General features: G+C 39.5%; 1 protein-coding gene across 6 annotated transcripts; it reads left to right on the forward strand.

Annotated features, from left to right (window-relative positions):
- Window positions 1-974: 974 nt before the first annotated feature.
- Window positions 975-12,942, forward strand: LOC106937336 (beta-1,3-galactosyltransferase 2-like). Of its 6 annotated transcripts, none has more exons than XM_015018775.1 (5): window positions 975-1,122; window positions 3,343-3,521; window positions 4,717-4,867; window positions 8,371-8,607; window positions 12,152-12,942. In XM_015018775.1, exons 2-5 carry the CDS (start codon window positions 3,361-3,363, stop codon window positions 12,743-12,745), a joined length of 1,143 nt encoding a protein of 380 aa, XP_014874261.1. In that variant the 5' UTR covers window positions 975-1,122; window positions 3,343-3,360; the 3' UTR covers window positions 12,746-12,942. The 6 variants fall into 6 exon arrangements, with proteins under 6 accessions (XP_014874261.1, XP_014874259.1, XP_014874260.1 ...); XM_015018773.1 differs by having other exon boundaries at window positions 978-1,122; window positions 8,341-8,607; XM_015018774.1 differs by having other exon boundaries at window positions 978-1,122; window positions 3,346-3,521; window positions 8,341-8,607.
- The last annotated feature ends 535 nt before the right edge of the window (window positions 12,943-13,477 follow it).

Genomic DNA, 13,477 nt, shown 5'->3' on the forward strand with positions numbered 1-13,477 from the left:
ATGTGAAAATGAGTCAATATGTTGTCTGTATAAAAACTGATAGCCGCTCTAAAGTAACTTAGGAGCGAATCAAAGATGAACAGGAAGTGTTCCTGCTTGGCGGCATTATGTCGATGCATTAGCTGTTGTAGTCGTTAAAGTGGCACTTCCTGTGTTTTTAGCTAATACATTGAACATGTCGACAGGAATAAAATGGTGAAAATATGGCTTTGAAAAATGAACACTCATTTTCTTTTGACAAGTTAAATAAACCAAATATATTGGATGGAATAATGTCTAAATGAAAATACTGATTCAAAAACTTCAGCAAATATTACAGATAGAGAAGCAGTGTTTGTTGTTGTCTTTATGGTGAATTCACCGAACCATAATCAGAAATTCAAATTATCCGTGATTTGAAAGTCTGGCACACATAAAAAAAAACCCCCAGAAAGATCTGCTCATGTTTTCTTCCTGTGAAATTCAGCGTGCTCTCAGAACCAGTTTGCTCTCAGGGCTTACGTTTCATTGACTGTGACGCTCTGACTTCCTCACCACAGTCGGTGAGAGTGAAGTGCTGTCGAAGGAGATTAGAGGCAACATAGTCAGTCTGTACTGCAGTGTTTCCAACCCTGGTCCTGAAGGCACGCACTACCCTGCATGTTTTAGTCGTTTCTCTGCTTTCAGGTGCAGCACCTGATTCAAATGGCTGCAGGTCAGCAAATGCCCGTTAATCAGTCATCAATTGAAATCAGATGTGCTGAAGCTAAAACCTGCTGAGTAGTAGCTGAACAGACATGGGCAAAACTTTGTCAGGATTTTGCTAATGTTTCTGTCTCTACCTATCTAGATAGCTAGCTAGCTGGCTTGCTATGTCTCTATTAAGCCCGCTAGCTAGCTGGATCCGGCCTATTCAGTTCTGTGTGTTTATTCTGTCTGCCAGCCCCCAGTTTCTTTGCTCTCTCTCCCAGCCACAGCTGTGCCACATTTTCTCTGATTGGTTGATTTGGTTCCTGGGTCATTTTCCCAGCCTTGCCTCAGCACTTAAGCTCTCTTGTTTTCGTTGTGTAAAACTTAATTCCTCTGTTACCTTCTTTATTCGCCTCCTGCATTCCTCGTTTTGCTCTCTATGCCTCATTTTCTGTAAGTTTTTATTACTTTATTAAAGCAATCCCACATTTTCCCCTCTGCATTTGGATCCTTTCCACCCACAAATTAGGACAATTTTGGGTGAGTCAAATTTCTTCTGTCACAACCTTCCTTCTGAATGGGGCATACAGAAGGCTATGACAGGCAGAGGAAAACCAGTTCTATATAGCAGCTCATGTTGCTCCTTCACTGCTTCCTCTCAGCAGCCTTCTTAACCTCTTCCTGTAAAGTATCTTTAAGCAGTTTGGTTTGGATGAGGTCCAGCAAAGCAGTTGATGGCTTTCCTAATGGAACAATCAAAGAGTAAGAGGCGAAGCTAAACCTCTCATTAATCCGCAGTCAAGTTGAATAGTGTCAGCCTCGGGATGGGGATTCATTCTTTTACGTCTTCTAAAAGTAAATTCTAGTAAGAACTGAGTGTCCAGAGGTTTCTAGATGCACTGCTGGGATTAAAATCTAATTCAAGAAAGTCAAGTTGTGGGAACTGCCTTCAGCAGCTCTCAGAGAAACTCTGAGGTGACCGTTTTGCAATAAACCCAACTGTTTCCTTTGTCATTCAGAATACATCCTGCTGGTGTTGGTTTGTGTAAGGGAAGTGTGTAACTACTTAGAGGCTAACACTTATTTTATGTATTTATCCTCTGTATGTCACCATATATATATATATATATACGCACACATAAAGCTAAGCATAACAAGTGGTTTTAAAGTGTTTTCTTAGAACTTTGTAAAAGTAACATGGCTGGTAGGTTTTATGCTTTATGCTTTCAAAATCATAAGGAGTAATAAAATATCCCAAAACAAAGATTGTGTCTGCACCAAGCACTAATTTTTACAGCCAAAGCAAACCTAAAAACTCTGCTTAAGGGGAAATGTCCAGAAAATAATGTTACTTAGGCTTCTGTGTGGTGGAGTACTGCTTTTAAGAACCCTTGTTTGCCTTTTTTTAGGACTTAGAAGTAATTTTAGTTTCCTGTTAACTGAAATGATTGCTCCAAAGAGAGACGCACTTAAAAGTTTATGGTTATTCACACAATAAACTGTTTTGTGTTGGTTTCTTTTGAAAAAAATGCAGGTCTTTAATAAGTAATTAAGATGATTTTGGATATATCAACTGTGTTTTGAAATATGTATATTTGGTTTTTGGATTAGAATGAAAAATTTATAATGTAATTGACGTATAATATTGACTGGGGTTTTTTTCTCCATTTTTTAAACTCTAATTGCCATTTAGACACTTTGAATTCCTTATCAAACTAAGATAACTAAGATAACCCTGATCCCCTCATAAATTGTGCAAAAGTTTCCATTGTTTTAGGAGTTTTGATTTTGAGTTTTGGTGGAATTTTACCAAGAATGTATGAGTTCATAGTAATTATGTCTTATATTATCACATTTCAACAAAGTAGAAAATATAATGTTACTTTAAGGTATTGGTTAGCAAAGTGGGTGGGATTGAAACATCTTGCAAATGTAAAAAAAAAAAAAAGAAAAAAAAAGTCAAGCATAACGGCCATTAGCAGTTTTGATCATCTTCACTTCCTCAATTAGAAAACAACCAAAAGCTGTAAATGGGTGAAAGGGCAGCACTATTAACATGAAATAAATTTCAACTGCTTTTGATTGTAACAAATGTCTAAACAGAAATAAGAAGTTTTTTTTGTTTATTTTCCTTTTCATGGCTTAACATTGATGGAACAAAAGACAAAGGTGAGCAGTTGTCAAAACAAACAGCATTCATGGATGCAGCTGAAGTGATCTGATCATATCAAGCACAAGGACAAATTCCTCTAATTTATCCTCATATTTAATCTCTTACAGTTCACATTATAAACCTTTAGGAAACAGTTCTTCAAATTTACTAAGAAAACTCCTTAAGATTTAAGGTCACATATCACTTCTGCTAGGTTCTAAACTAATTTGTTTTTTAACTGAAGTTTTTCTGCCCCATTTTTGCCTTTGCATTGTACAGAAGCACTTAGCACCAGCTGCAGCAGTACAAACACAAGAGATAATGAGAGAGAGAGGGAGAGACAGAGAGAGAGGGAGAGAGAGAGAGAGGGAGAGAGAGAGAAAGAGAGAGAGAGAGAGGAGGGAGTTTGTATTGCTATAGTTTGACCATAGTGACTCAGAGTAACCAGGCTTGCCTCTTATGGAAGTCATAGAGATCTGCAATGTGTCCACTGGCAGGTTTTCTGCTTATGTTTTCTAAAGCAGCCTTCAGAGGAGGGCATGGGATCAGAAAAGGCGGCAGATGCTGTTTTGTGGCACTTCCTCTCAAACCACTTCACAACCAGTGACAGACAACAAGCAGAGGCATGTCCTCATTCTGACTCGACTCACCCGATAGACTTCTCAGAAGTAGCCATGTTGAATTATTCTTTGTCAAAAAGGTAAGCCCGTGTCTGTATTTTGAATAAAATGTGCTGGCACAGTTTGATGGGTGTGTCACGCTTCAGACTAAAAAGATGCGTAACCTTTATTGTTTGGGGGATTTTTTTTTAAAGAAGCAACAAAAATGATTGAATTTCTGTCATGCAATTTAATCGTTTTTCAACTTCAGGTCCCAATTGTAGAATTTGATATAATCCTAATTACTCAGAAAGTTGATTCCTATTCTCACAAATGTCCAAACATAAAAAAGTATCCTATTTTTATGGTTGAACATTTAAGAACTGACATACAACTGCAGGGGAAAAACATCACCTGGAATTACTTAAAACAAAGAAAAAGAACAGGAAAGTAAATAGAGAGTTTCCATTACTGTTTTTTAAAAAATGAAGTTTTCCTCTGTTTCTGATTGTAGTCCCTTCGTCCATATCATCTCCAATCATTAGACAGTTACACTTGTAAATGCAAGTTTCTGCATGAGCATGTTTGCTGACTGTTTTTCAACCGCTCTTACATGCACGCACACTGTAGTCACCAAAGATAACATGTTTCTGCTTGTCATTTTTGCGATCGCATAAAGATGCACTACTTTCACGTGGGAGCTCAAACTGTGACAAGTTGAACTCCTCTACTGTCTCCTAACTTCATGTCTCTCAATGGGAAGCCACCAAAGCAGCTGGTAGGGACTGGACTCATATTTACTGCACATTAACAGGTTATAGTGTGATCTGGAAGGAAAAAGTTGGGTGTTTTTTGCATGTTGTTGTTTTTGGAGTAAATATGTTGTTTCTGCTGGTGGGTTTAGAGATGTTGACTGTGTGTTAAGTGTAAGTGTTGCAGCTTTCTTCCATGCTAGGGATGCAGTGTAGACTTAAACATCTGCTTTTGTTTCATTGTGATTTCTAGTGCTTCACAGCTTAGAGAATGGAGTGCATTATGCTAGACACTTAAGAAAATCCAATTTATGTTTCCTCTAAATGGTATAAATGAGACGGCAAGGCTGCAAGTCGGTACTAATTAAATATGACGCACTTTCATCAGTTTGTTTTCACATGCACGCTATGATTGAGCTCAAGTTTCACCATAAATGTTTTTTGTGGTTGCGCCTGTTGTAGTTCCAGAAAGATGTGAAATGAATCTTGATCACCGGATGCACCTCTAACCAGTACTAAAGATGTTTCACTCCTCACTCTGCAGTGAGAAGTCTCCGTGGAAAAGAGCCAGGCGTTGGTTGTTCTATGTCATGCTCTCCCTCATGTTGGGAGTTTTAGTTCTCTACAGTTGGTTCTCATCATCTTGGAGACCTCTGCTGATTCAGAGGGACGACAACAAGACGGCAGTTCAAACTGTGAGTACGTTGTTTTTTTTAGTCCTCCGGGATTAGGTCATACAAAAAAAATAACAGGCTAACTTCAACATGATGAGTCATCAGCAACACATTACTGTAACTGGACTGTTTGTTTTTTCTTCACCCTGATTCTGGTAATCTGCAAAATTAATTTACTGTAAGACAGCCTTTAGGAAGGCTTGCACCTGGATATGAGATTTTCAGAGTATGACTACGCTGAAAAAAAATAACAGATGGTTCGTTAAAAAATATTTAAAACAAAGATGCAGAATAAAATCTAATCATTTTAGTTTAAAAAAAAAAAGCACAAACATGCCGACTGGTGATGGTATAAAATTGTTATATAAAGATGTGTAAAATTATTGCACCACTTCCAAAATATATTAGTCGTCAGTCTTTTGTCTCTCATCAGTCATAGTATACCAAACGTAGCTCAATTTATGTCTGAAGTTGGATCACTTATTGGGGAATGATGCGACATCCATTGGAAACCAACTGAATAGCAAATCCAATAATATAAATTTCTCTCTTATTTGCTGAAACATTGAGTTTCTAAAAACCCATTTGTTTTGAGCTGCATTTAAATAACTGGAACATGAGAAACTTTTTTTCAGTCGTTCATTGTTTTCCCTTACTTTGCAATCACAATGTAATGTTTTCTTGCTTTTTTCTTGTTTCACATGCCTTCGAATCATGCAAAGCACATTGAACTACCTTGCTGTCACAACTCTGCGAGGTAAATGAAACTTAAGAATTCAAATAAAGCAAGGACACAAATAAGTGTTTGATTTCACTATGTGATGCTACATGGTAGCACAGTTGCCCCTGGGTTTGAATCCTGGTTTGGAGTTTGCCAACCTTTCCTGCTCAGGCTCTCCTCATGGACTCAAGCATCCTCCCACAGTCTAATAATTTGGCGCAGTATCGGCACCAAAATTCAGACTATTGCTAACCCAGAGAAGGCTATATCCAATCCGAAGTAGGTAACTGATCTGATTAGTGCTAGGCTGGCACTGGTAAATTAGAAACCACCAGAGGTCACTGAACGCTAGCAAATGAGAAATAGTCTACTGACTTGCATTAGCGTTGGAGAGGTTGGTGACTAGCATGCCTAGTCTTGTCACTCTACTGGTTGCCTACTTCCAATAGCCAGCAGAGGCTACTGGCCAGCAGAGGCCATTAGGAGTTTGCTAACCAACAGGTTAGCATTAGCATTGGACAGGTTGGCAATTAGCAAACCACAGCACTCAAGACAAGTTGAGAAATCTTTAGAGAGCGGTTGATGAGCTTCGTCCATGTCAGGTTGTTTGTCCTGTGCCTCTCTACTGCTTCATTTCCACTGAGCAGTATGGCATGGGTCAGTGCAGAGCCACATGCCAGATTGTTTAGATTTTAAAAGTGGGTCATTCTACCAACCCACTACTGCACAGTTCCTGGAAACCCTTCAGTTCTAGGTTCATAAGACAATGATAAGGAGCAACTGAGTTGGGGTTACTGGTGTCACACCACACAGTCCATTGACATGGGGACAGAAAAATTACATTGCTTGAGACAAGCTAGTATGACACGTTATTAGGTATTCAGATTTAATACCACCTGCCCAGTGCAAGTCCAACTGCTGGTGGAAACACTCTCCTGAAAATGGCAGACCATAAAATAACGTAACAAACTACACCGAGCCATGCTGTACCACTCACTGGAAATGAGGGGTGTTGTCATGCGATGGCCAGGCAACCTGTGACCCAGCAAGAACAACCAAGTGTAGACAATGGACGGATGGACATCGTTATTGCTACTGGATACAAACCATCACACAGGTGAATGAATACGCATTTTAAGCCTAATGGGCTCAAACTAGGGTAACTTAGGGAGTTTGCATATCGACTTAAAATTGGTGTACTGTTGCATAGTAAGCTTCTTGCTTTCAGTAGAAAACATGTCAGGAAGAAAGAAAGTGGCCAAAAATAGTCAGGGGCACAATATGGATGAAGAGGAAAATGTTTAAAATGCCTCTAACTTTATAAAACAATTCAAGCAAAACCACTTTGACCAAGGTATTGTGACCCCGACTAGGCATCTTTCCTGTCACAGCATTTCAGGCATGTTACATGGGGTAGCTGGTTGCCTACATCTGCCAGGGAAGCTTTTATCTGCAAGATGCAAATCTGGAGATGGGATCCTAATTGCTTGACTGATTGTATGAAATCAGGGTTCTATCAGGCATGAAAGTGGATAGGTGACTTTAATGAAATGTGAACTCATATCTGACCTTCTCTTTGGGAGTGTGGGGGTGAGTGGCTGTGTAGGTATGTGGAGGTAAGTCTTAATTAGTGTCTTTGACTGTTTTGATGATTTCTTTTTTCCACCTTGACCTTAGCATGTCTTGAAGCATTTTTGGGTGACTTGCTTTGTCCTGATCTGTGAGCACTCAAACAAATTCCTGTGTCAATCAGCTTGTGCAAACAGTGGAAGGTAACAGAACTGGAGTTTATGCCAGAACTGACAATGAGGTTCATATATAGCTTTGTTACAGCGTCAGCACTCTCCTACATCCCCCTACACACTAACACATGTATAGCACAGACTCCATTTAAACACTAATGCATGATATTCACGGATATGTTGCACAGCACAACATGCTGACTGACAAAGTTGCAAACAGTTGAGGGTAAAATGTTTTATTTTTGCGATTTTCACTATGGCAATAATATGGCTATGAGGAGCAGCCATGGTGGATTTTGAAGTTGTGGTTGGGAATTCCCAGGCTCTGCCCCATGACCAACTCCTGAACAGCCACAAGGATGAACTGAAAAAGAAATAAGTTCAGTTCCTATTTCTCTTCTCACCATCTCCAGCTTACTTATGAATGCATAACACTTATAATATTGCAATTGTCCCTATTATTTTTTTAAAAGTTGCTAGGATCAGCAATCTTCTGTGCTTCATATATACTACTGTCTCTAATCTTTTCACAACACTCCAAACGTTAGAGAGTTTTAAGTAAAAAAAAAAAACAAGCAACACATAAATGTGAACTGTAATTTCTGTATGAGCAACATTTTCAGAACACAGTGACAACTTAATCTTGAATTCAATTCCTACAGTAAGAGTTGTGGAATTGGCTTCTGCCAGGGCATGTTTGGCCAGTGTACATATGTTTTTGTTTTTAAAAAAGCTTTTAAAAAGCATTATATATGATGTAGCAATAATTTCACTGACTGCAAAACATAATTTTGAAAAGTAGGAGGTGGAGTTGTTTCAGTGGTTTTGCTGCTGAAAGTGAGAAAATCCATCTGCATTTTGAGGCTCTAGATTCGTAAATAAGTGTTTTCCCCTTTTTAAAATGCATCTCTATTGGTACAGATGTTGGTGTAAAAACTAATTCAGATGTAATACTGTGCAACCATTCAGAAAAAATAAATTTACGTTAAACTATGTGATGTATAAAACAAAACTTTGTTTTGCCTCCACAGATTTCACCTTCTCACTATATACCCTCACAGTTCTATGTGGAATACCCGTACCAATACCATTTCATACTGGATGAACCAAACCGATGCCGACAGGAGAGCCCCTTCGTGGTGGTCATGATCCCAGTGGCCCCACAAAGCAAAGAGGCTCGTGACATCATTCGCAGCACATGGGGAAGAGAAAATTGGGTGTTGGGCCAGTTGATCAGCTACTACTTCCTCCTGGGAAAGTCTAGAATAGGTAACGACGCAGAGCCACCTGATGAACAGGTGATGTGACCACTGTTTTTCTCTCAATTTTTACTGCTTGATAAAATAAGAAATAGTACAAGAGTTGAGTAGGGTGAACTCTAAGTGCACTGATGTCCTTTTTATTTGTGTAACTGGTGGCAGAGCTGGCAGCAAGAACTGTAGGTGATCACTTGACTCAAACAAATTCTTATTGCACGAACAAGCTTATTCACATGTGATTTTCATTTTATAACTTATTTAATGGAATCACCACAATCTCGACATTGAGGTTTTTTTTTTTTAAATTAGCAGAATATAGACAAAGATTTGCACACATTTGTAATGGAAACAGCTACTGACACAAGGATGGAAACGTCATTTTTTCTGAAACATTTTACAGCAGTGTTATATCCTACAATTATACCCCTATGTAACAGTTTTAATGCTTTCGACAACCCAATATCTTTAGTTTTACACCAATACTCTGGAAATGTCCAAATAACACGTACACCTCTATTTTCAGCCACTACGAAAGCATTGTTTTGTTTGGAACGTGTCTCTCTTGTCTGTACTGTCTGATCACTTCCTTTACTGAAATTTCTAAGCTGCTCTTCCTCTACCCATTACATGTCGGTGTGTTTAAAAAATGTGCTTTATGTAGTCCTAAGTATGAAGGAAGCTAAAACATCATGACAGGGTATGTTATTTTTGCTGTGTTAAAGTTTTCATGCTTAATAACAAGTCTATATGCAGATTCAGCTGTCATCTGTTTGTGCACAAATGCAAACAACTGGCTGGTATGTGCCATTTCCTGGAACTGTGGGCATACCCACAACATAGTGTGTTTTTTTATAATACACTTCATATCGTTTTCACATCATACACAACTCGCACTGTGCATAAGGCACCAAAAATAATCAGCGGTATCATAATCATAGTGAATCATACTTCAGTTTTCTGTTCAATTATACCTCAGTCAAAAGTTTGGGCAGAACCGAGCATTGTTGGAGCCGAGTAAACATCTCAAGTTTGACAGGTGTCTGGTGGAGCAAGAACGCCATTGAGCAATGCCTCAAATTGTTCTTCGTTTATAGATCTGTGTGCTCAAATCAGTCTCACTGCACGCTCAAGTTGGTGGCAGAAACAGCACCATAGTGAGGGAGAGAAACAGGAAGAGAAGTGATCCCATACTCTGCCTGTTTCATCTGTCCTGATTCAAAAAGTATTTGCTTTGAAAACCGGTGTTAAAGTCTGTGAAGCTAAAATAATCTGCAAAAAATAACTGCAGATTTGTAGTTTATTGGTTTTATGGGGTTTAAACACTTTGGTTTCTCTTGTCAGTCACAACAGCTGGTGTGCGTCTTATAATAGTTTTAAACTTAGTTGAGTTGTGAAAAGGTGTTGAGAATGGCTAGTTTATTTCTCAAAAGCAAAAGTTCATGCAAGTGAAAATGTCAGTGTAATCAAATTGAAAAGTCCGGACACCTTGTTGGCTACAAACACACAAAACAGTTTTTTGCGTAAAGCTGTGTGCAATTGTAAGAAATATCTGAGAGAAATTGTTCAGAGAGATATTTTCTGGAAAGAACGAGGAAAAGAAAGTAAAATGAGAACCAATCCAACATTTTTGTTGAACTGGTTATAAAATTAGGACTACTAGCTTTAGGGGGGGATGATTAACTCATTAGTGTCGTTCATTTTGACTCGCATGACATAAACGATAACAAAAGGGTTTCCCACTGTGTATTATAAGACTGGCGAGCGACTTTACTTCTGCCCCCACCAGACTTAGATTTAGTTTATAGTTGGAGTTAGGTATTAATCTTCCAGTCTTCAAATAATCCATAACTACCAAGTGATATTTTCAAATTTCCTGTCATCTTTAAACATTTTTTAGCTCAAAAACATGGCGGCCGGCTGGATGAAAGACTGCCCTACTGCACCGGGCTTAGCAAGTTTTCTGGGGAAACCCTAAATGTTGTAAAACAGCAGAAAACTGCATGGAAGAAACTGATGCAGGTCCAAGAGGATTTGCAATTTTTTGGAAGTGTTGAGATATGATGATGAGTACAAATGACTAAATGTTGTGGAGGTTAAACTAACATTTATATGAAATTTAATTTAATTGGAGAAATTAACAAAATAACTTGAGAAAAACTGTAATAAGCTTTCCCTTCTAATGAATCCTCCTCAGGGAAGTTAAACTTATATGCATGTGTTTGTTCTTTAATGTCCGACCTTTTTGTTGTTTTGTGAAAACAGTACAACTCTCACAGAACTTTCTACGATGACTCCCAGTTCTGTATTACACTTCCCACTGTTACACTTCATTCATTGTACTTTGTTTCCTCATTTCAATCTAATTTAAATTGTTGTCTTTGTGAACCTTACTTATCCTTCACCAGATAAAGAGAAATGCCCTGATAAATTAAGAATTATTTACATATTCAGGGGTGAGTGTGCTTACATCAGTGTTTCTCAACCCTGGTCCTCACCGCCCGCGGCTCTGGATGTTTTAGATGTGCCTCTATTCCAGAACAGCTGATTCAAATGATTGCATGACCATTAAGTACTGCAGAAGGCTGTTAATCACCCAGAGATGCAATTCAGGTGTGGCAGAAGGGAAACACCTAAAACATGCAGCACAGGGGGGCGGTGAGGACCAGGGTTGAGAAACACTGGCTTAGAGCTCCTAACTGGCTAGGACCGGCCCTAATACTGTGAAACATACAGACCTAAAAGGTCACTCCTATCTAACTCCTTTTAAAAAAGCAGTATTATGCAAAATCTACTTTTTTCAGCTTTACATCATGTTATAAGGTTATTCCCTCATCAAAAACGTACCTACAGTGTTGCCTTGATGCCTTCACGCATGTTTCAGAAATCATTTAATTCCCGTGGCAACCATTTAACTGTACAAAACACCTGGGTGAACCTAGCTCCGCTTTTGAGATGCAGCTTCTCCTCGGGCAATTCTCCTCCGTGACTCCCCCCCACTCAGCTCCTTCAGACTAGCCAGCAGCAATTAGCATATTTCTGGCAGAACTGCGCAACTGATGAGCTCATAATATGAGCCACTTCTCAGTGAAAGAGTGGTCAAAACATTAAATGGTTAATAGATTATGTTTTGATGACTTCCTGAAGATTCAGAGAGAGCAGGACTTTCTTAAAGAGGCCGAGACTCAATTTCAAGATGCTAAATTATGAAGTCAAATTTCTTTTAGGTCATATTTCACAGATATACATTTTTGAAGGTAACATAGTTACTTGATTGTGCTATAAAATGGAACCATGTGGCTGGAAAACACAATAGTGCTCCTTTTAAGAAACTACAAGACATGATTTGTGAGTTTGGCTCATTGTAGCTAACCGTTGTTGATTCCACAACTAGTGGATAAATAGCAACAAATTTGCTTGTTAATCCAAAGCGCACTCCCTCATTTACTACTTCTAGAAAGTCTCCTCTGCAATCCGATTGTTTGTTTTCGTAGTTCCTTCCCCATGACTGGCTATCAATGTTACCATTGAGTGTACTTATAAGTCAGATGTTAACTTCAGCTTCAAATGTTCTTGTTTTCTATAGATTTTGAATGAAAGCAAGAAGCACCACGACATCCTCCAGAGTAACTTCTTGGACAGCTACAAAAATCTCACCATTAAAACGATGGTCATGTTGGAGTGGCTCACCTCCCACTGCCCCAACACCTCCTATGCCATGAAGATCGACTCGGACACCTTCCTCAATGTACACAACCTCGTCGACATGCTCCTGAAAGCCCCCCGCCATGACTACATGACGGGCCTGGTGGCACGGGGCGCCGCAGTTCTTCGAGACCCGACTTCCAAGTGGTTTCTGTCGCCCAACGTCTTCCCCGAGGATTCGTACCCTCCGTACGCACTGGGAGTTGGCTATGTCTTGTCCCTGGATCTGCCCAAGCGGATACTGGAAGCGTCCAAAAAGGTTCAGGCTGTCTACATTGAAGATGTGTACATGGGTTTGTGCATGAGACATTTAGGGATTCAGCTGACGGAGCCTCCACGCGGCGGTTTGTTTGTCATCAACATGCCTTCAGAAAGGACGGGCTGCTACTTCGCCTCTGTCATTGTCTCATTACTGCACAACTCTGAGCAGATTTTGGATGCATGGAAGGCTTATGAGACTCAACCACACTGCTAGACCTTCAATGTTTGGTGGAATTTTCACCCACATGCACACGTACCCTGCTGGGGAGGAAACCGATGGAATGCAGAAGAAGTTTCGAAACTGTGTGCAACAACTGTGCCATTATTTAAAGTCTAATTTATTACTTTTTTAAAAAGATTGTATAAGTTGACATGTTTTTCATATTATTATTGTTCCAACTAGAGGTGTGCCGATCGATCGGCCACCGATCATAATCGACCGATTTCTGTGAAAAAGTGTATGATCGGTGATCGACGATCACGGTCTCTTGTTGCCGATCACACAAACCAATCACCTGCATCTCATTTTGCAGCCTGCCTGTGCAGCTGGTCTCCTCTTTCCTTCACACTGTGCAAACGCGCAGCAACAAATTATAAGCGATGTCGTGTGGAATTATAACGCACTGAATGAATGGGGAAGTTTGCGTGTTGCGGCGGAAATTAAAGCAGGTCAAAATGCATCAACACAACGAAGCTAATACGACATAAACAAAGCCATACTTGACGGAGTTTGGCTACATCGAGGCTCACTGCAGTAAAAAAGACATATGGAGGATCAGACAGCAGGTAAAGCAGCGCACAGCTACAAACACTCACCCGGATTAGCATGACGGTCAGAAAGCTAAACAAATAACCCGCAAAATTATTTAAGTCTTCAAGCTGCAATGTCAGACGCTGGTTCTGCCCTTGCTGTTGAACCGCTGCTACAGGTAGTAATATTTCACAG

This window comes from Poecilia latipinna, unplaced genomic scaffold, assembly GCF_001443285.1.
Source record: "Poecilia latipinna isolate Pla-1442-1.1 unplaced genomic scaffold, P_latipinna-1.0 Scaffold2320, whole genome shotgun sequence".
Lineage (NCBI taxonomy): Eukaryota > Metazoa > Chordata > Actinopteri > Cyprinodontiformes > Poeciliidae > Poecilia > Poecilia latipinna.